This window comes from Chamaea fasciata, unplaced genomic scaffold (assembly GCF_029207755.1).
Source record: "Chamaea fasciata isolate MVZ Bird 193981 ecotype frontalis unplaced genomic scaffold, bChaFas1.0.hap1 SCAF_1, whole genome shotgun sequence".
Classification (NCBI taxonomy): domain Eukaryota; kingdom Metazoa; phylum Chordata; class Aves; order Passeriformes; family Sylviidae; genus Chamaea; species Chamaea fasciata.
Genome location: NW_027094086.1, coordinates 99,245,832 through 99,269,577, shown reverse-complemented (window position 1 = coordinate 99,269,577; position 23,746 = coordinate 99,245,832). Strand labels below are relative to the sequence as shown.

The window sequence follows — 23,746 nt, the reverse complement described above, 5'->3', positions numbered from 1 at the left end:
GTGAGATAAATAATTGAGATATTTTTCCTTGGGAAAGCTGTTTCTGCTAGACCTTTTCATACTTCAGAAAACAAAACTGAAGTTTTTAACTGATTTTTAAAGAAATTTGTTGTATTGTGCAATTTCAGCAAGAAAATTACACAAATAAAATTTCATGCCACGTGCTTAGCTAAATTACTTTTTTTTCCTTTCATCTGAATACAAAAATGAGACTATTAACTGAGGCTAGGCGTACCTTCATCTTCATGGCTGCGCTCTAATTCCCATAACTGGAAAGAGGCTGGTAGGTCATCCTAAATGTATTTTTTTTATGATGCACGATATATAAGTATACATAATTGAGTGCTAGGTATTTTCTCTCGGTAGACTACTTTGTTACTCAGTGGTTCCCAAAGATAGCGTGGTCTCTCTTTGAAGGGGAAAAAAAATCAGAAACATATACAGCAATGAATATTTCAGTTTCAGACTCTTTTGAGGAAGTATCAGAGAGAAAGAAAATAAGATCCCAGAGGTCTTTCTCACCTCTCATATGTGCGCAGCCTGAAATAATAAACTGCTGGCCCTTGTCATTCATGCTCCTTTTGCAGTCTTTGTTTCTATTTCTTGAATGCATTTCTAACAGTACAACTTCCAAAGCAAAAGTATTTGCCATATAGGATTTCAGCAGGGCTCTTAGATGAGATAGATGCTGGTTGCACACAGATTGTGCACTCAGAAAACAAAAAAGGGGGAAAAAAAATCAGTGTTATCTTTTTGAAGCAGATAATTTTCTTTATGTGATAGATTGCTAGGACCATGGCAGTACATAGTTTCAGCAATGTACTTTCAAATAAGCTCTTAGTAGTGATGTCCTCTATTTTTTTGTTTGTTTATTTATTGTTAGAGAATGTCTCAAGAATGAGATTCTTAAAATACAGTCTGTTTCAGGACCATCTGTCCAACAGCTTTTGAATATCTGCAACATAAATTGTGTGGTGGAATAGAGGATTAAACCCAACAGAAAGAAAAGCAGTTCTTTTCAACTTGCGTGTTTTATTGTGTTGGCTATTACCATATGTTAAGGAAGCAACACACAACTGGGTTTGACATAGCTATTTTCTGGAAAAAGGACTGATGATGGTGTGCAATGTGTATGATTTTCAAAGTCATCCAAAATAACTGCCTTGAGGGTTTTTCACGGTCTCCCACAACCTGCCAGAATAATTGGGTTTTTAATCAGAAGAGAATTAGAAGACTGTGAAAATTAATGTTTTCAGAAACTGCCAAAAGAAAAAATAAGTGTTTAAATTGAATGTTTAGGTATGCATCTATGCAGTTTTAGAAACCATTTTGTCTAAAACTTTTTTATCTCTCCAGAACAGCAAGAGAAAATAGGCAGAATGCAGTACAGTGCTTATAGCCCAATGTGAAATAAAGCTTTAAACAGAGGAGAATCACCATGCAAAGGGTGGTGGAAAATAAATTAGCTACTAAACTTGCTAATAGGAATAAGTGCTTACATGTTCCAAAGAAAGCTTAGAAATGCATCTGAAAAAAGAGAAGACCGGAGGGGTCAGTCTGTGTCTGTTGAGGCAAAATTAATGATTTACTAGCAGATTAGTTTGCATTTCATCAGCTTCACAGGGACAGACCAAAATGGGCATTGTGTCTTTCTTCAGAGTGTTATGGGGAAATTTTCATATAAGTGCCAGGGCATTTTTTGTGTGTGCAACGCACATTATGCTCCCTGGGAGTTCTGCAGCTGTAAATGCCTGCTTAAAATTTGGACATTATAGACAAGAGTTTTCCTAAGATTAAGTTAACCCGTGGAGAGAAGAAAATTATTTAAAGTGGGAAAAACTGTAGAATTACTTCTCATGTAGAAAAAAATGGTGTAAAAGCTAAGATCTGTACAGTGGTAAAATTGATACCTAGGAAAAATGACATCCATTGGGTACCAAATGCCCTGACTTTGACATTAAATGATGGGATCTCTTTCTTGGAGTAATCCTTCCACTACAGTCAGACTGAGCAAGGGCTCAGCTTATTAGAAAAATTAGTGTATCACTTGAACTTTCATAAATATTGATTTAGAAGCTGAATCAGGCTGCACAATTAGGCTGTAAATTTGCAGTTTCATTATGTAATAATTTGTAAACCCTAAATCACAAAATCATTATGGTTTGGCATTACATTGCCTCACAATAAATATAGTGAATTTTTTCACATTCCTGCCGTATTATTTGAGTTCATTGCCAGTTCCCTATATACTGTTCCTAGCATCCCAAAGAGGTACCTGCAATGTGAAAAATAACCATTTTTTTTTACCTTCTTTCAGATTTCCAGGCTTTTGGTCTGAAGAAAGGGATGTTCTTCAATCCAGATCCTTATCTGAAGATTTCCATCCAGCCTGGAAAACATAGCATCTTTCCAGCCCTTCCTCATCATGGACAGGAGAAAAGATCTAAGATCATGTGTAACACCGTTAACCCAATCTGGCAAGGAGAGGTGAGCAGCTGGGAAGTTAAGCTGAGACTTTTCTTAAAACATGAATATTACTCTAGTATTATCCTCCCTCTTTTTTAATTGAGTTCTTAGCTAAATAGTTGTTGACCTAACTGTGCTTGATTTATTTCATGACTACTTCTCTCAGTACAAAAGGCATAATATAAAAGGCATTATATAAAGCAGAGCAAGAATGCCATGCAAATAAAGAGAAGCAATGTGATTGAAAAGCATCAGTGGCAATATAAATCAGAGGCAACATTGGCACACTTGGCCATCACCTTGAAGAAATAGTCTCTAGTCAGCTTCTTTTTGTTGGAAGGACTTGTATGTATTAATGAGATCTGAGAGTTCAGTTGCTGCTGCTGTTTTAAAATTATATGCAAAATTGCAATAGGCAGCAAAGAATAAGGAATCTCTTTGGAATTAAAGGAGGCTGACATACTGGGTGTGATTTACTGGTGTGCTCTGTCACAACAATATCTCCACTGCAGGAAAGAGTAAAAAGTAAATAAATACACTGCACAGATTTATTCAAATTAAAATGCAAATTGTGAAGTAGCTGAGGGATAATTAGGTCAAACTCTATAGACATGGAACTATGAGTGGGCAAAAGGGCAGCAGAAATAGGATTGAATTTTCCTACCTGGAGAAACTAGATACCACATCAGGTTATGTGGCAGGTGGCAGAGGTTATATGACTAGGGAAGCAACCTTGAAACTAGTCAGAGAAAAATGCTATCAGGACTTAATTGAGGGCATTGTTATGAGGCATCCACCAAGTTATAACTTCTCAGTGGAGCCAAGCACCAGATGTATCTGGTTGAGAGGTCCCAGGTCCAGCTGTCAGAGACCTTTCAGTGAAGTGCATAAGACACAGAACTAGAGGGGAGCAGGTATGAAGGGGAAACTTGCTCTTAATGTGTGACACTCAGTACATAGGGTTGTGGGCCTGATAAAATGTCACAAGTGTCTTCTCCTCAAGCCATGCCAAATGACTGAGTTTGTGGGCTGACATTTCTTTTCCAAGTGGAGTTTGGCAGCAAGAAAAGGAGAAGCAATGAAATGGCCTAATTATGGACATGGGAAAGCAAAAGGGCACAGCTGGCTTCCGGCTTTGCTGTTCAGCTCCCACGTTTTCTTGATCGCGTGCAAGCGTGCTCCTTCTCCCTTTCTGTTGTTAGCCTGGGAGTGGCAAAGAGTGTAAAAGAGCCAAGCCATGGCTCAGCATGTTCTCCTTCTGCCTTCTCCTCAGCTGATATTGGGTTGTTTAACTGCATGTTTTTGTGCTGCAGTCTGTGCAATCAGTCTGTCTGAACTCTTTGTTTTGTTACTGAAAAGCTGCATTGGTTTCTGCTGCACAGAAAACTGTAGGCCTGATTTTCTGCAACTTTGTCCCTTCATGGGACAAGGGGAGAAGGAAGACTGAAAACTGTTGCTGAATCATGGTAGTAGCCATTCTTCTCTCCACACTTTTTACTTATGGATGTGAATATATGAAGTGACAAAATACTGAGGATTCATAGCCGTTTCATTAAAAGTATGAGTCTCAAGTTGTTTTCACGAAAACAAATTTTAGGCAATGTATTATTTCAGAAGGGTCATTATTTTCTTAGATTCTCCATCACTCCATGTGAATAGAAGCCATATGTTCTTTCTTTTTCAATTGAATGACCTATCTGATTTGTATTGGATGCTAAACTTGAAAAAATCTGAAATAGGGAAAGAAAATTATCGAAATATCTGAAGATTAGGATCTTTCTTTATGTTCTTGATAACCCTTGAGAAAATTCAGAGTCAATTCAGCTTTGTAGGGTTTTATCACTAAACGTCCTACAGAGTTAAAGATGACTGATTTACTTATATTTGTTCTGGTATTCTTCCTCATATACTTACCAGGCTGTTCTGTTTGTATAGTAACCACCTGCATTAGACAAATGCTCTGGGTGCACCCTGGTACCTCAGGCAAATTTTCATGTGTCTCATGTAATATTGATGATCATCTTCATTTCATAGGCTGTTCAAATGCTGTTCAGCACAAGTTATCCTGAGTTAAATCTATTCTTCCACTGCTCTGATTTGCAGCACTTTGTACAAGGAGACATAAGGAAATGGAAATTTCTTACAGATAAGGAGTAGAGGTGAAAGAGCCCTCACACTGAGAATTCGTCGCTGAGACAAGTTAAAGCCCAAGGTGGTAACCTCTCCTGATAGAGAGATGTCACTTTGAACATGTTTCTGTATGTCTTCACATGCTCTTCAGAAACATCTGTAATGTTAAATAAGTGATGCCTGGAAACCACATGGCACTGGACAGGCTGACTCTACAGACCCAGATTAGGCAGGTATTGCCCTGCCAGCCCAGACGCTTGCAAAAGTACAAAGGTTAAATAATCCTATCATGCTGATTGGAGGTAAAATGCAAAGAAAATGTCAGAAGGAAGTGCCCATTTCCCAAAACGGGAAGTAGAATTGAGAAGGGTGGATGCTTATCTTCTAATATAGATAGAAAAATAATGACACTATTTCCATATTGGTTCATATTGAGTGTGTGCTGTCACATTGTTCAGAAACAGCTCAATTTAAAAGATTGAATTTTTCAGAAACCAATGAAGTGATACGCAGTCCAGATAAGTAATAGATCACAGGAACAAAGAAGAGTGGTTTAAAAAGTAGTTCGCATACCTCCAGCTGGATAGGAAATTCTATGGTTTGGCAGATAAAGTCCTTCAGGTTTCTGGACTTTACCTTAGATACATTTATGGTGTTTCTTTCTTAACTATGGCAGCTTGAGCAGACTGTTTCCTTAATTCTCGTTGTATTTACTGGTGAGTGGAAAGAGAGCACTGAGAAATGGCCAATGACATGACTATAAAAATTGGCTGAGCCAACCACTCAGCATAATTAAAGTAGTAGGAAGTGTCATCTGCTAAAGCTGTTAAATAACGCATTGAATTTCAACTCCAATAATCTAACTCTGGAGGAGTAGATTGCCCTAAAATGGGAGCCCACTACTAGGTTAAAAACAATCTCAACTTCCTGCAGTTTCACTCCTTGTTTCTTTGCCTCAGCTTTTACGCTGTTAAATTATAATTGAGACAAAAGAGTGTTTGGAATGGCTGCCTTATCACGCTGAAGATGGCCACATTTCACTAGTGAATTAATTGATGTGAATAAGCCGAGAGCAAGAGCACTTAACAAATAGCAGTTAGTATGTCAGATCTGATACACAGATTTACAGTATTTTCAGCTGAGTAACTCATGCTTTCTGCACCTCAGATAAGTCACAACCTTTCAAAAATATTGCACTTGAATAATTTCTCACGTGAGCTGTTTCTAGAGATTACCAGTGCAAAATCAGAAAAAGGAAGCACTCAGGGCTTGAACACCAGCAGGAGGTGGCTTCTGTAGTGCAGGCCATCATCAGTGATAGAAGCACTGGGTTTGGATGGTGCCTGCAGGAATGCCAAGATGCAACTGACTATCTGAGTGCCAGTGTGTGACTGCTTTTCTTAACGCAGAGTTATAACTTGGGCATTGATTCTGTGATCCTGAATGCTGAACTGGTATGTGATAGAATACAGTTCTGGGACTGAAAAACACTTTGCCAAAGTAGCCCAATCAGGCAATAAGAGGTTTATGTAAGCTCTCTGCCTCTGTAGAAGCTTTATGTTGGCTGATACAATGGGTGCTATCTGATGTAGCACAAACCTGGAGTCATACAAAAGCAGGGGATACTTGAGCAAAGCCGAGTCTTTCCAGAACAGAGTAAAATCATTGAAGGTGTTTTAATATATTTGAATCAACAGTATGAATTTAAACTAAAATGGGTTGCGCTGGATCTGATTTTGATCTAATATTCAGAACAGTAGAATGCTGCCAGTCCTACCATGGCCTCGTAGAATCATTCCATAATTTCAACAGAAGACCAAAATAAAAGCAACGGAAATATCACACTGACTGAACTCCTTATTGTTTAACCTGGATAAGCTTTTCTCCCTTCCACTGCCAAATGCAAAAGAATATGCTGTAGAAACTTGGAGGCCTTCACACCTAAGCATAAAAACAATATATCGGTGAAGTGAAATCAAGATCCTGAATTTATTATGAGTTTCGCCAAAGGTGTCATCAGGACTGAGTGAAGCCTTCCTGGGTGGTAGCTTCCATGTATAACATTTCTGCACACATGTCCAGGTAAAGAGTAAAACATTGTTTCGCTACACAAACAAGCTGTAGCTTTACAGCTACAGATTTTAATACCTGTTGATGATTGAACTGTGAAAGCCCAAGACAACTTTAGCTTCTTCAGGAAAGGATTATAGTGTGAAAAACTGTCTAGATTTTTTTTTTAGGATATTATTCTAGAACTGCATTTTGCTTGCAACTTGTGCATCCAGTCTTGCTAGCTTTGTATACTAGTGCTGATGAGAGTCTTCAAATATTTTCAGTCTTTGCTGTGCTAATAAATTCATAGACAATTCTGAGGTGAGTATGAGGGAGAAATCCAGAACACCAGTTTGCTGAAGGCCCTATCTGACTTTGAAGGAGTTCAGTAGAAAGGATTAAATCAGACTTTCGAACATCAATGTGTGCATTGGATTTGGTACCCTGCAGACACTGCAGTGTTCCAGCAGTCTCTCATAGTAGGCATAGGGCTTGTCCCCACCCTTGGCAACTGTGGAGCTCTGCCCATGGCAGTACTGACTCCTCAGTATTTTGTCTTGTCACTAAGGATTACTGTAGAAAGCTTAAGACACTGAAATTACTGATGAGCTTGTCCAGCTGTTTGTGCAACTAGTGTTGTATGAGAAAGTAGTGATATGTAGAGGAGGTTTTTGAGTGAAGAACAGAGTAATACAGACAGAGAGTGGCGTGTGCATGAAGACTGTAATTGTTTCACTGGAGTTTTTGAAACAAAACCCACTAATGAAATATTCAGCTGAAAGAATAAATTTACCTTCATCCATCAAATGTAATTTACAGCCTTTTAAATTTACTTCTGCTTGTATCATCCCTGTACATGATGGATATCACAAATAAATTTTAATTTTAATTCTATTGCTTATTCAACTTCAAATCAAGAGCCCAATTCTTCCTGTCACCAGTGTGTTAATTTATCTATCTTTATTATATTGACTTTATTATACCGTCTACCAATTACTGACTGTTTTTAAAGAAAAAACTGACTGTTTTTAAAGAATTTGACTTGCTCATAACTTGTCTGATTGGTGCTAATGGATATACTCTGTTCATTTCAACAACTTCCTTGATAGTGCTGTTGAGTCACTGGGATCCATCTGTATTCAGGAATGCAAACAACTTTGGTAAAAATGAAACATGGAAATGAATCATCTCCAGTAGCTGGCTGTCTATGAAAACTGTTCCAAGCTCTGGAAGTGGTTCTGTTCTCTTATAAATGGATACAGATGCATTCTGCCAGGTCAGCATTAGCATGGACCTTTGTTCTTTACCTTATATGTCATGCACTTAGGTCCCCTCAAGATCTGTTCACATAATTTAAATTAATTATCTGTGTCTGTAAAACCATTGCTGAGCCTGGAAGGAAATAGGCACTGAAAAGTAGGTTTCTATCTGAAGCTCTTTCAGTGGTGTTTACTACAGTGTTTACAGATTGTGCTTGAAGATGCCAGCAATAATGTAAAATCAGATTTACATTTAGATCATTGAGATGGTGTGAGAATATGAATGTCTCAGCTGATTCTAGGTAGCTTTGATTCTGATTTGTGTCCTGTGAGAGTGAATCTGCACGAGGCAACTGTGTGAAATCTGTGTAAATGAAAGAAGAATCCTTATGACTTATTAATGACCGGAGCCAAAATTGATGATATACCGGTTAACCCAAGAAGACTTAATATGTTAATATGTTGCTGTCATATTCTTTATCATGCCATTTTTGCTCTTTACTCTCCTTCCATTTCTGTATTTCTATGGAAATAATTAATTATACTTTGTTGATTTTTGATGCCTGAGAAAATACCAGCTAAAGCTTTTCCATTGGCAGGGGCATTTTAAGGATCAGCCTGATACAGATTCTCCGGTGTCTAGTAAGATGTGCTATAATGCTGGAGCTTCACTTAGTGAGGAATTAAAAGGATCTCTCTCTCCTGTTCTACTCGCTCTTTGCATTAAATGTGTAGGAACAAAGCAATCATTGCATCTCTTGTCACTCTGTAACAAGTGGAACAGACAAATGGCTGAAGAAGCGGGGAAAGTAGAGAGATGTAATGACTTTGCATCTAGAGCAAGTCTGTTTCCTCCTAGACATCATAATTTCAGGGAGATGCAATCGCACCCTAAAAAGGAAATAATTGAAGAAGACACTGGGGAAATAATACATGTACTAACTTGTTCTATTGATCATGGTTCTTAACAATTCTCTGAGTCCATCTATAATAGTATTTGTGTTCCATTCAAGACATCAGTTTCAAAGCAAATCTCCTGCTCTCCCCGCTAAAGACATTGCTTTTCAGTCCAGAAGTGCATGAGCTCAATTACTCTCAGCAAAAGGGAGGTGAACAGATGTGCTCCAGGAGTGCATCAAGCTTTTCAGACAATAATGGGAGTTCAGTGCAGGGCACCAGCCTGGAGTCACTTCATGGTAAAATCCTTGCAACATGTCTGAGTATGGTAGTGAGGTGCACAGCACTGGCTGCTTTGCTCTCTAGATCCACTCACATTGTACCATAAATCTTCCTAATGAAGACATGGCCAAGACATTCCAGAGGTTAGGAAACATCAGCTTCCACAAAGCCTCCTCTCTACAGCTCACAAGTGCTATTTATCCCCAGTATACCAGGATTGTCAATCATTCCCACTGTTCAGACTTTCTAACTTTAACTTCTTTTTAGGAATACGCCTGACAGAGAACCATTTCTTCTAACAGTCCTAATACATTTCTAGAGGAAAATAAAAAGGGTGTTCCCTGTGGAGGTCTGTACTCTTTTCCAAAGCCTCTAACTCGGGCGGTTTTTCAATCTGGGATTCTTCCAGACGCAAGGGCAGCTGGTTCACTACCTCGTCCTTTCAGTGGAGGACCTCCTCATTTTTCCTATAAAGGAGAGCCCTTGCATCCCTAGCTGGTAAGGATCAGATTGCACATTGGCAAGATGGGGTCAGAAGCTATTTCTAGGGCCAGGCCCTCAGTGAGAAACAGGTTATTCCTAAAGGCATTTCATTCTGCTGAGGCAATCTGCCATCTCCTCTGTGGAGTGTACTGTGTCATGTATCATCTCAAGTTCTAAGAGTCGTTTTGCACCAAGCTGATGGGATATATAGGGCAATGCACTGGTAATTACTGGCTTGGACTTATCAGAGAATAGAGATTTAACTTCTTGTTTGTTACCTGTTTATCCACTGACTGCTGTAGATCATATATAAATTTGGGATTTGCCCATTACTGGCAAGAGTTTTGTTCCCTACATTTTATATAACGCATTTTACTTGAATTTTGGTTGTGGATCAAGTGAAAACTTGAAGTTCTAGTAACCACTTAAATAAATTGTTGTGAATTGTTTTTTACAGGTGTCCTGTTGTCTGCTCTTACCAAATGAACACATAATCAGTCATTAGACAAAGTTTTCTTCTTGCGCTTTAGACTTGAAACTGTAGCTATTCTGATAGCAGCTGTGTTGAAATCCATTACTTCCTTTGAGATTTTTTTTTTATTTGAGTAAAAGAAAGACTTAGAGTCACAAACCTCTTCCGTGAAGCCATTGTCAAGTTTGGTGGACCTCTAAACAGCTAAAGCCTTGGAACAAGTTGAGTCATGACATTAGAATTAAAAAACTGCCAGAAATTATACTTTCACTTTGTTTTTTGACTGTGAAAAAAAGCCCATTTATTTAAACTTAAATATACTCTTCTCTAGGTAGTCTCAGTGTAAAATTTAGTTTAGTGAGTCTGTATTCCACTTGTTTCCATTAAGTTCTTGACCAGTCTTGCAGGGTTTGCACTAGTGGTTGTGATTCAAAGAACTTAAACTTTTGTGGGGAAGAATAAAAACAACCAATGAACAAGCCCACAAAGTGAGCTGTGGTCCCAATCAAAACATACAGGCTAAAGATTGCTCATTTAGATTGTAACAAAAATACCCAGTAGTCAATGCCAGATGAAAAAGATAAAAGAATCTGGCTTCAGGTAATGACTGTCAAAAAAACCCAGAAATCTTCTAAAAATACATATATACTTGGGCTTCTTATACTAAATTTTTGGTATTCTTGCTTTTCCTCTGCAACTATGAGTATTATACTTCTTTTAAATGTGAAAGCTGGATTTAGGAGTTAATTCTGTAACAAACTCTAAGAGTTATAAGAATAAGAAAAGTTCCAAATAACAGAAGACTTACGGTAAAAATTGTAATAGTAACATAAAAAAAATGTCAGCAGACTTGTTCTTAAAATGCAGCTCTTTTGGTTATCAATGGTGAAGTTTCTGGGCACATGTTAGAAGCTTCCCTCCTCCTGAAAACAATTGATTTTTATCTCACTTGTGATTTTGCAGCCTCCTTTTTTTAGCCCTCATTGGGATGAATTATTAACCACAACATCCCTGAGAGTGAACCCAAGGGTGCTTCAGAATTTATAACCAGTGTCTTTTTGTTGGTTTGGTTTTTTGTTTGTTTGTTTGGGGGGGGGGGGTATTTTGTTTTCCTTTGTTTGGGGTTTTGGATTTGGTATTATTTAAACCTAGATATGAAGCTTCTGCTTTCATTTTCACAAACTGGCCACTGCATGACAATTAGCAAATATTAGGCAAGGAAAGGATTTAATTTATTCCATCAGTAATATATTACTACTTTACATTAGTTATGTTGGATAAGACCATATGTTGCAATAGGACACGAAATAAAGTGCTTTACTCCAGTCAGAAGGCAGTAGAAATCAGAAGGCTTTATTTACAATTCACTCAGCCCTTTTATAACATGCTGTGCTAAGAAGGCACGTTATTGGTCCATAGGACTGACACCTCTCCCACTGGCTAAGTAACAGAAATAGCAAATAACACCTGTTGTTATGGGAAAGGAATATTGTTTACACAAGGTTGTTTTGGGGAAAAGAAAACTGTTGAAAAGTTTCCCTTGGGAAGAGCTAGCAATTCTCAGGCTCAGAAAATATTGCGTCCACAACCATGAAACACAGAGTCCTTTCTCTTCCAGATAGACAGGATAGTAGAGGCCAAGCAGGATAGTAAAGAGCAAGGTTTTGAACAGGGTAAGTGCAATCAATATTTTGTGACTAAGGTACAGGGTCTGGCACTTGTCAGAAAAGATGGTGAAGGACGAGAGGGAAACTACGATTTGATGGTGATTTGCTTCCACATCAAAAGATTACATTTCAATCATTAAATGTCACAAGAAACATGTTTTCAAAAGTGAGTGGTTATTTTTGAAAATGCATTTGTAAGTCTCTGAGTTCTCAAACCAAGGTGTTTTGCTGGGATCCAATTTTTCACAGGGCTAGACGCCCATTTGTTCTACAAACAAGGATTCCTTTTGGATTTTCAGTGCGGATGGCATGAGCCTGAGGCACCTGCAATCAGAGATTGCCTTAGAAAAATCTTGCCTGATAAGAATTAAACTAGATGAGAGCAACAGCATGAGCAACTTCAGGCTTGGTTCCACATGATACTAAGAAAATAAATTTCCATGCGGATTCTGATTTGATTCAGAATTGCACCACAAGACAATAAATGACTGACCTCAGACGATTCGGACCGTTAAACCTACATTTTACTTTTCACTTGTGGACAGTTTTCTCTTTACCTGTGTGTGTGCATGCTCCACAAAAATAGACTTTTACAATGTAGGAATCAGCAGCACAAAAATGGAGAATTCATTAAATGGCAAATTGTTGTGTGTTACAATAATTTATTTTAAAGTTAATTCCCCTCTTCTGCTTTCAAGTGTCATGAACTGGCGCTTACTCAAGGTTTTTAGCAGGTGAAACAGTAATAGTAAGACAACTTATTTTTTAAGGCAACTTTCCGTATACATGGAGCATTCAGGTTCTCCTGTTTGGTGCATTTATCTTAATTGGTAGCCTGTTGCAAAGATGTAGAAGAAAACAAGGAGAAAATAACACATTAGCCTCTTGTTTGAATTGTACTTCTCTGATTATTTGTATTTTTGCAGGCTGCAATTAACAGAATATCGCACTCATGTTGGTTTCACTTAAAGCTGTTTAAACTAAGCATCTTTGAATTAGACCATGATTTAATAGAGCAAGTGATTTAGGGCTTTAACTCCAGGCCTTGATAACCCGGAGTATGATTCTGTTGTGAAGATTGGGTTTGGCAGGGGGAAAGCTAGAAAAATCCTTTCAACCATCTCAATATTCACTTACTATTGAAGTTGTCTTCCAGATCAATACTGACTTCTCAGGTGAACAGTGGTTTGACAGTTTTCCTACTGTTGTGCACCACAGCACAAATGTGCTTTTTTGATTGATGATACTCTAGTAGTAGTGGATGTTTGGAAAAATTATTGACACCTATGTCACCATCTCCATGCCTGAAATTTAGCCAGTGTAGGGGAAAGCAAGGCCAAGTTACCTAATGTATTTGCTCTTCACTACTGTTTTTAAATTGAGCTTTGGGACATCTAGACATCTCCAGGTGCCCTAATGCTCCCATGCTTCTTCCTGTAACCTTAAAATATCACTCTCCTTGTTCATATCCCAGATTTGCATGCACACAGTCTCTAAAAGCTTACTGGAACATTACTTACAAAAAGATGTTCTTATGACCAGACCAGCTGAGACAGCATTCAACACATTTCAAGGCACTTGGTGACAGGAGCAGTTCTAGATGGTGCTGTTCCTTTTTTTCCCTGTATTGTTTGTGACAGTAGCCTGTGCTGTGGCTTGCCTTCTGGTTGAGCTCTTTGTGAAACTGTGGAGTGAACCAGGTTAGGAGACAGATACAGATAAACAGTGTTTTCAGAGTTCTTCCTTTATAAGCTGGGGCATAATTTAACAGAAAAGGAGATATTTCAAAACAATCTATCTGAAAAGTGGATCTGAACAGAGTGATCATGTATCCTTCACCTCACCAGATCCTCACATCTTTGTGCTGAGGTGTGCCTCACAGCTGTAGTACTCTGTGTTGCCGTGGCCCAGCCACCAGCTTATTGATCTGTGCCCTTTTTTTATTTCAGCAATTCAGCTTTGTCTCCCTGCCCACGGACGTCTTGGAAATAGAAGTTAAAGACAAATTCGCAAAGAGCCGACCGATCATCAAACGTTTTCTGGGAAAACTCTCTATGCCAGTTCAGCGCCTCTTGGAAAGACATGCCATAGGGTAAATTTTGCTGCATACATTGTTTAATGAGTCTGTTGCTGTTCTGAAGTCCCTGGTGATATATCTTTGTTGCAATATAATGATGTTGAGGAAAAGTTATTAAACTGACAGTTGTCTGATAAATTATGTTGGTTTTAATTAGAATTTATAGGAATGTGGGCCAGACAGAATTCCCTCTATAACCCTATGCATGGCATTTTGAAAAGTGAGAGCTGGTATTTAGGAGAAAAGACTTTTTTTTGTGTATCATGGCTGCGAATTTGGAGAGTGCAATATTTTCAATTTGAATATTCTTTTAATGTTATCAGCAGGCTGTTTTCATGTTTCAGGGAATTATCTATGGGCTAAAAACATGCCAGATGTGTTCCTCCTCTTTTTAATTTCTGGAAAGGGGAAATATTATAAAATATTTATGTGGCATGTTGTAACTAATGCTTTCTGACTCTCCCCTGCTGCCAAGGAACAACCTTGAGCTCACAAGCGCTGCCCTGCTTCCCCATTGCATGAAAGTCCTGGGAAAGTGTGTGCTGCCAAAATAACACAAACCAGTTTAAGGAAGATGGATAGTAATCAGAAAAAGCCAAAAAGTTGGCTCTAAGCCTGTAAGAGCAAGGGAGAAAATGAATCATCTTCTGAGGAAAGCATACGCCATGCAGAAGGCATTTCTGATAATTGGATCTCAATTCAGCAGAACAGCGGGAAGATGAGCTTGTTGGAAGTGTTTTTGAACAGCTGGTTCAGAAACTGGCTGTGATATTGACAGCTGAATCTACCAGAAGGAACTAAGCTACCTCCCCGTTTCTCAAGTAGAGAAGATAGAGTAGCTTTTTAGAAACCAGATGGATAAGAACAGCTTGGGGAAGGTAGAACCCTGTAACTGGTATCACTGGCTTTCCTCTGTATGAGAAGATTTCTCATCATCTTCTGATTATAATTTCCTATTTTACTTCCTTGTTGTAAACACTGTCTAGGGATATACTTTGCCAAGAGCACTGCCTCCAACCTGCAGTAGATCTGACTCAGTTTTAATACCATAGTGGAATTTAAATCTCAGGCAAGCTCAGTGAGAAGTATGCACACAAGTTCAGAGAGGTCATACACAATTCTTGAGGTCATCTCATTTATATGAATTTCTGATGCCTGTGAAACTATGCTATCAAGTATATTTGGCCCAACTGGAAGTGAACTATGTTTCTGTCAAAAGATGTATAAGTATTACTATTTAGTGAACCCGTTACAGTTAAGAAATGCTCTGCAAAGATTGATTCAGCCTCATTGTGGGCAGCTGGGAAGTTAATCTCTTCTATAGTTTCATTCTGTTCTGAGGGGTGGATGAAGTGTGGCAAAGGGAGGGACCTGCACAAGGACAGAATGGAGTCATTGATCAACCTTGTCAGGAAGGTGTTCTCCTGATATTTCAGCTTCGTAGAGGTAAGAGGGGTGGAAAGAGATGAAGAGCAGTCACTCAGCCAGTTTAGAGAGAGAAGGTGGTATGCGGGGACTGGCCTGCACAGGGTTTTGTAAACAAAAACAGGAAAGCTGAATTTTATGGACATGGCGAAGGGAAGAAAATACAGAAATGTGAGGTTCTACAAAAAGGAAGATGGTCAGTTCTGCAGGGAAGCAAAGGCTTGTTACAATAGCTGAAGTGGGAGTTGTTTGCTTCCCATGTTGCTATATTCATACCCATACTGCAGAAGTTTCATTCCCACCATTCTCTCTATATTTATACATATGTGCTTTTGTATCCCAGCAGCCTGTCTTGCTTACTCAGCTATTCCATTGTAATTGAAGACATTGTCCTCTCCTCTGCCATTTGTTCCCTCGTATGCAAGTCAACATGCCCTCATGGCTGGGATGAATAGCCTTTATGTATTTTATTATGTATTTTTGTAGGGCACAGCTGATTTATCTATGCATAGTAGATACAGGTTAGGTTGTAGTCTATTGTTACAATATTTGTTTTCTTTCAGGGACAGGGTTGTAAGCTACACTCTCGGTCGCAGACTTCCTACAGATCATGTCAGTGGCCAGCTGCAGTTCCGATTTGAGATAACTTCTTCCATCCATCCAGGTAATTTTTAGTCCTAACCCATCATTTATCTAGATTTCTAGAATTTTTTTCTTTTTTTTTTGCATTCTTTCTCTTCAGAAATCTACATTAATTCCTGGCTGCTCTGGGACTTTAGGTACAGTCATGAGCAAAAGGAAGTGCATAAAGTCCTGCATCACAGGATGCATTGTGAGTCACAATTTCCTTCCTCTTTCCCCTTCGGACAGAGCTACTGGTGTCTCATATTCCCCTGTTCTTGGCTGTTCCAAATACTCCACCACATCACTGGGAGAGAAGAGAGTGGAAAAACTAGTCTCATCTGCTTTTCTATCACCTCTAAACCAAGACACTGTCCTAGTGAAAGTGTTATATGGGCTGTTTTTTATAGAGTCATTTGCATTTGAGCACTTCATAAGTAAAAATGGAGAATGTAATAGCAAAGATGATTAGAAAAAATCTCAATTTAATTATTTTTAATGAAAAAAGTAAAACAAAAAAATAATTCTGTGTTCCACTTCTTTCCCCCCCCCCCTTTTGGTTTGGTTTTGGTTCATGTTCTCTTGTAGTTATTTGCAAGTGACTGTCATGATGGTCTAAGGTTGAACCTTGGTTTTCATTTCACAGTCTCAACAGTATTTCTCAGAGACTCTTTTCCTCAGGGGCTCTCTGCCCTCTCTGCTAGTTTGTCAAGCCAACAGCAGCTGCATTAGTGGCTGGAAATCATTGCTTTTCACTTGCTGGAAAACCTTGACTATTTGGATGGCATTAAAGAGCCCAGGTTTTTTGACATCTGAGAGGAAGTGGAACAGATGAGGATCACGTCAAGGGATATTTTGGGGGAAGTTTTCACCTTTCAGGAGTGACAAACTCATTTTTTTACATTCTCTGTTGTGGAGTCTTGCCAGCTTTAGTGTGACAGGAAGAATGTCATTAAAATCTCAGGAAAGACTTCTCTGATTCCCATAATATTTCCATAATATTCCCATAATATTTCCTCTGATGCCAGTTTGGCTCTAAGAGAAGTTTCAAGAAGGTGTTACCTTCAGGTAATGCTGCAGGGAGGCCGGGTGCTCCATGCAGATTACCACCATGAGTAAACCCATGATTAAATCCACTGTACAAAGACTGCCTAGCAAAAAAACTTCAGCACTTCTTGATAGTTGTTCAGTTGCCCACTCACTTCACACTGTAATTTATGCTTTTAATTCTCAGATTGCTGTGGATGCTTGTGCCCCCACAGCCAACCCTTCTTGTTAAAAGAGAATGTAATTCCTTTTCCTGTCTCATACAGATGATGAAGAGGTCTCCCTTAGTGCAGATCCTGAGCCAGCTGACCTCCCGGAAAGCCCTGTGAACAACCCCACAGAGGAAAGCCTCGGTGAGCCTCCATGCATCAACACAGTGACCTCAGAAAGTACAGCTCCAGAACAGCTAAATGGATACAGTGTGAACAGTGTCGATAGCCCAGGGGCTATCAAACCACCTGGGGAAGTCAACCAGAACAGCTTAAATGAAGAGCTAGCAGGAGATGGGGAGGTTGATGCGATGCCAGTTCCTGAGCCCTTGGAATCCATCCCAGGAGAAGTGCTGCCTTCTTTGAGCGCTACGGACCCCATGGAGCAGTCGGATCTGATGGCTTACATGTCTCCTCCTGAGCCTGAAGTTAGGGAAAATAACAAAGTCAATTCTGGTATTCAGGGAGATGGTGGAGTCTTGACCAGCATAGAAGCAGTAGATATTGATGAGGTGAGTGCAGATGTGCATGCTGGCAAAGACCTAGAGAAGAGTCAGGAAGAAGAAGGGGCTTCAGCCCAGGAGGAGGAAGACAACAACCTACAGCTGAGGACCACAGCAAAGAGGAAAAACAGGCCATGCTCCCTGCCTGTGTCTGAACTTGAGACAGTCATAGCTTCAGCTTGTGGTGAGCCAGAGACGCCTCGCACACACTACATACGGATACACAACCTGCTCCACAGCCTGCCCTCGGCACAGATGAGCAGCGATGGGGAAGAAGAGCAAGATGGTGGTAATGGTAGGGAGAACGATGAGGAGTCTACTGTCAAGGAGGTGCTGGATAAAGAGGTGGGCAGTGAGAGTGAGACTGTGGCAGCAGAGCCTCCTCTGGAAAATGAGGCTGAAGAGAACTTCAGCCAGTGCACGGTGCCTCCTGGGGCCTTGGATGAGCAACTCTCTGACTTGAATGATGGACTGCTGGATGGGGAACCCCCCAGGACAGGAAGTGAGAGTGAGTCGAGCTCCAGGCCCAATGGTGACAATGAATGTGAGGCGTGCGACACCTCTTGCTATAGCCCCTCTTGTTACAGCACCTCCTGCTACAGCACCTCCTGCTACAGCACTTCGTGCTACAGCACCTCCTGCTACGACAGTAACAATCGCTTCTCCAGCCATACGCGTTTCTCCTCCGTCGACAGCGCAAAGATTTCTGAGAGCACAGTCTTCTCCTCACAGGATGATGATGAGGAGGAGAACAGTGCTTTTGAGTCAGTGCCAGATTCAGTGCAGAGTCCTGAGCTGGACAGGGAGCAAGTGGATGGCTCCTCCCAGTGGCCAGATGAACTAGTAGCTCATGGTGGGAATCCACAGAGAACTACAGAGGGTCTAGACACTCCACTAGCAGGTCCAAGCAGCAGAAGAGAAGGTTAGATCCTGAGAACTGATGTGCTGGGCAACGCTGATTATCTAGATGTCACAGAAGACATCAGATAATTTGAGGTTTCAGATAGCTCACAGTTTATTTCTTACAAACTCGGGGGCTGTGAGCTGGGCCAGATATCAGGGAGGGTTGGAAAATTGAGCCTGTCATTAAAAATCCCAGCAAAACCAACTAAATCAGGTGGGGATCCATATATATGAATTACTGTAGATATACATGCATCATTATAAAATCAAGATCAGCTACTGTAGTTATGTGGCAGATCAGCATTATCACATCCACCAACTCATTTCTTTTTTCCTGAGATTTTTCCATATTACATATCTGATGTGCTGCCATGTCTCTGATAGTCATGGAGGACTACATAGAGGAGCAGTTTGTGCTTGTCAAAGGGCAGATGTACTGATTGGCACCACATAAAGGTCTGGGCCAGTTTCTGTAAATGTTTGTTAGCCATACATAATAATAAGCTCTTACAAACACAATTTTTGAGCCCCATTTGTTCCAGTTCTCCAAGTGACAAACAAATGTACCTCAGATGTCACAGATCACAGGGCAACTCAACAGAGATTTATATTTTTTCTTTGATACTTTGGAAATTTAACTGTGTTAAATAAAAATCTCATCTCTCTATCCTTCCCTAGAGATAGAATAAACTTTAAAAATTTTTTGTCTTTGTAATTTAAGTACTATTTTTTCCAATTCCTTCACAGTTACATTAAGTCCCTCCCTTCAGTAACTCCTTTGATGATCTCTGCAGTTACATGAAGAAGGGGAACTGATCATTCCTCTCTTCTTCAGCTAGTGTATTGTTTTTCTCCAGCTGAAGAAGTAAAGGACTTAGCTGCAGCTCAGGAGTATGCAGCAAGGTCAAGGGTTAGTCTTTGCATTCCCTAATTCTGAGTCATCCATCTCCCTCTATAAGTGACACCAAATTAAAATGGCAGCAAAAGGATAACCTATTCGGGTATCACCGAGGAACTTCAATTAAAGCATTCATCTCTGTTTTCCTTCTCCATTCCCAATTTATTTACTCACACCTTCCTTTGCCACAGACTCTACTCCTGCAGAAAAACAGGTGTAAGGGTGTCCTTACACACCAGCCTGTGTAAATACTTTGTAGACAGCTGGGACTAGGGAATTATTGAGTCTGTAGAGCAGAATCTAGCACAAATAATTAAATTTTCAGAAGTACAGAGGCATAGAAACCCAGCTTCCTTTCTTGCAGGCAAGAGCATTTGCTTATGAGCAGCACTTACGTGCAGGTGTAGTTAAGGGGGCACGAGCTTATGTATGTATGGGACCATATGTACAGATTTGATGGTTGTTTTGAACTGTGTGAGCTTTTGATAAGGGTTGTGGTGGGAGACGGTGTCTTCTGCATATGGATTCAGTGCAGCACCAAGACTTGAGCGTTCATAAAGGGCACCACGGTGTCCATGGTGGCTTTGCCTTGTTTAGCTGAGTGTGTGTCTGAAGGGCAGCCCACCTCTTAACACTCCCTTGGGGTCACCAGGGGTGCCTCAGTCAATGTGCACGTTGCTTCATGACTTGGCAGCTGTTACAAATACAGTAGATGTGATCACCTCCACCCACTCCAGGTGACTGACACTACCATGCTTGGCCTAACTGTCTTGACTAGGGGAGAGTCAATTGTGGTGAGGTAAGTAAAGAAACATAGATGGGTGATCTGGTAGTCGGTGCTACAACAACTGTAGTAACAGCACAATTTTTAAGGCTGTGAGAGATGGACTTTTAGCACTGAGTCATAAACTTATGTAACTCTGCTGTCTGTTCAAAACATGGAGCAGATACATCTGTGAGATACGCCTATACACAAGTGATTTTAATGAAGGCATTTGACAGGCCATACGGTATCATCAGTGCACCTAGAAGAGAGTATTTTTGTCCAAGTGATTTTTTTCATTTCAGAGTGGTGAGAGGTTTTTTACAGTTTTATACAAAATTGGCTTCTGCCTTCTAGCTGTTGTTTTTTTTAAAGAAAAAAAAGTCTGTAATTTTTTTTTACATTTGATTGGTATATGTTTGGATTTTTTTTACGAAATGTTCATTCTTAGGCTGTTAAGATTCTATCATTAAAGAGAGCTAAACCAGCTAGAACACAGTGAGTTTGGCTTAGCACGCCCAAAATCACCAAAACCATCCAGCTTAATGTATCTTTTTCCATAAGCTGCATCTTTCTGATGCATGTAAATATTGTGTTTATGCAATTTGGAGTGTATCTGTATTAACAAGCCAAGCTGGAAGTTATAGTCAAAAACTGTTACCACACACTATGAAAATATGTCCATTAGTAAGATAAATAGTCCTGGTTTCTAAGATTTTAAAGAGAAGCCAAGTAGGAATCTTTGTTCTAGAACCTGGGAAGTTTTAGCATGTTAAGTTTAAGATAAGGAATGCTTTTTCATCCCTACTAGAACTTCTTAGTTTCTTAAACAATTCTATTAACATTGACTGGATCCTAAGTTACTTGTTCCTCTCAGCAGAACGTGAGTTTGGACTTTTACTTAGGTTTCATTTATTTCATATTTAAATATGTCAGGGCAGTTGGAACTAGATGATCTTTTAAGGTCCGTTCCAACCCAAGCTATTCTGTGATTCTGTATATGGACATATATACAATGCTAGTGTTTAAAAATTTACTCTGCACTGTATTCTGTGTGACTCTCTTTCTGTTTCTTCTTCTCCTTCTTCTTCCTCTACTCCTTTTTTTTTTTCTTCTTCATTTTTCCCTCTTCTCTATCTCAGGTCTTCCTTCCTTGTTTCAGATCCTGACTATATCTCATTATCTTTTGTCCTTCTCTTCTATCACCTGTCTACTACTTGTTTCTAGTCCTTCTCTCATCATCCCTCCTTCAGCCCAAGATGGACTCTGAATTTTGAAAAATACCCAGGGAAGGGGACGATCTTCTGCTTTGCAGGGACTGCAAAATCCTACATAGGCAGCCATTGATCTTTTTGAAGAGGAGAGAAAGATCCAAGGCAATTGGATTAGCCTTGTATTCCACTGATAGAATGAGTTAAAAGTTGGAACCAAGATTTTGCATGTTCCTGCCAATTGCTGCAGAAGCCTGAGTTTAGTTGTACATGAACAGTATTTCTCAGAGATCAAGCCTGATTCTTCTATCGCTTACACCTGTGTGTCTGTGAGTCCAGAATCTGGCCCATAACATTTTAGCATTGACTTGAGACTTGACTGCATTATTTTAATACTTCTTTTCCATATGAGTTGTTATTCAAATAGTGCCTGAACATAGGAATACCCAGAGATGCTAGTACATCAGGTTAACCTACTTTTTAAATAATCACTTGTTTTACAGTAGCACATTTTTTGAACCACGTTGTAAAAACAGTGAATGACTGTCAATGTCTTGAATATCTTGTCCATAGGTGATTGTCCTTTACTCCATAATTCTCAGCCAGTCAGCCAGCTTCCTTCTCTGAGGCCTGACCATCATCACTACCCAACTATCGATGAGCCTCTTCCACCAAGTAAGCTTTAGTTTTGTTGTTTTTTTTTTAATTGCGTTTTTTCAGCTTTTCCTGTCAACTCAAACAGTGTAGAGGTCAGTATGTCTTTCTAAAGAACCCCATCTGTTCTGTATATGCATTCTCCAGAACCCAAGCAATATGCCCTTTTGTTTCCCTTATTTGATCCTGACTTCAAGTGTTGTCATGTTGTTTTGGACAAGTTCCATAACCTCCCTCTCTGCCTTGGTCCATCTTCTTCCCTGAAATGAAGATATTATTCCCTTTTACCAGTCAGTGTGTTCATACTTGAACGATTGGGATCTGTCAGTTGTTCTGGAAGCCTGACTGTAAGGCTTTCTGGGTGGTGTATCAGCAGACTACCCTGATTTTTCTGTACCGTTTGTCTCCAGGTTTTCTGTAACCAACTTCAAAGATGGTTTAGGATGGCAGTCCCTGTGGTCTGTCAAGTCTGCATACAGGTCCAGCAGCAGCCCTTTCTCAGTGAGGATGCCCCTGGGACAGGCAGGTCCAAATCTGAACCAAACCAGCAGAAGCTGGGAAAAGGCAGCTCATGTACAGTGATCTTGTTATACTGTCCTTGGATTTGATAATCAGTGAATTTTTTGTTCATTATGGACTGTAGTGGAGTCTACACTTGCATTAAATAAAAATGAGAGGGTTTTAAATAGTATGATGAAGTAGCAGCCTGATAATACAGGATTTTTACCGCCAGAGCAACTGCTGGACTTGTTTTTACTTGTCTCTGTAGCCTTCCTTTCCTTTGTGGATTCCCGGATTACCCTGCTTCTTGCACTGGCTCTCGGTAACCAGCAGAGCGCACTCTTTGCCCTGCAACGTGCGGCTGATCATCTTTCAGTTGAGCGCAGGATTTCCCAGCCTGCCATGTGCAGCGCCTGGCGAAAACAACCAGGCATATAAACAAAGCCCTCTCTTTTCTTCAAAGCCCGAAACGGGACCACACTTATTTGGCCTATGGTGCCTTTGACAAATAATTCATCATTCGCCAACCATGCTGTCAGTATTTTCTGAGCTGAAAATAGCTCAGATGCTGGCGTCAGCCGCACAGTAGCATGAGTGATTCAAATGCCTTTAGCCCAATGAGGTCTTATTAGAGTCCCACTGTGGTTTGCCAGTGAATGATGAAATGGGAACGGTTACCTCTGTAACAGGGAAATATTTCTCTTCCTCCCACTCTTACCGCAATACTTTGTGGATCGGGCACATTCTCTATTAGATGACTTAATGAGAGCACAGTAACACTAGCTCAGGTAAACAGAATATACTGTGAATCTATTCCATATTCCTCCATCACCAATTTAATACGTTTTTCCTCTTTCTTATAGTTATCCTCGAAAGGCAAGTATTTCTGCCATTGGTTTTCTCAAGTGCTTTCACAACAGGGTGTAAGGACATGAAATGCAATATGTGATGGTAAAGAACAGAAATTATATCTCTTTGTAGGATTTTGTTTCAGCATTAGCATATAACACCATTTTAACAATAAAGGCTGACACTGAGAGTTTAAATATATTGATCTTAATAGGAATAGATGTAGTAAGTTAATTTTGAGTGGGGAAAAAAAGTTGAATTGAATAATTTTACTTAGGAAACTGGTTTCCAAAAACTCTCCATGGAATTTTACTGTAATTTCAAAATGAAAACCATAGCCTTAATCTAGAAATTTTTCTTCTCTTTATTCAGTATCA

The 23,746-nt window shown here is 39.7% G+C and overlaps 1 protein-coding gene across 6 annotated transcripts in view; it reads left to right on the top strand.

Annotated features, from left to right (window-relative positions):
- HECW1 (HECT, C2 and WW domain containing E3 ubiquitin protein ligase 1) overlaps window positions 1-23,746 on the top strand; it is a 254,102-nt gene that overhangs the window by 167,618 nt on the left and 62,738 nt on the right. For 3 of the 6 annotated variants that reach the window (XM_066190699.1, XM_066190711.1, XM_066190739.1), the window contains 5 exons: window positions 2,318-2,487; window positions 13,658-13,800; window positions 15,774-15,874; window positions 17,145-18,512; window positions 21,939-22,040. In XM_066190699.1, the coding sequence (XP_066046796.1) occupies window positions 2,318-2,487; window positions 13,658-13,800; window positions 15,774-15,874; window positions 17,145-18,512; window positions 21,939-22,040 (1,884 nt within the window). The remainder of the gene's footprint in view (window positions 1-2,317; window positions 2,488-13,657; window positions 13,801-15,773; window positions 15,875-17,144; window positions 18,513-21,938; window positions 22,041-23,746) is intronic. The other 3 variants (XM_066190748.1, XM_066190729.1, XM_066190720.1) reach the window with 3 other exon arrangements.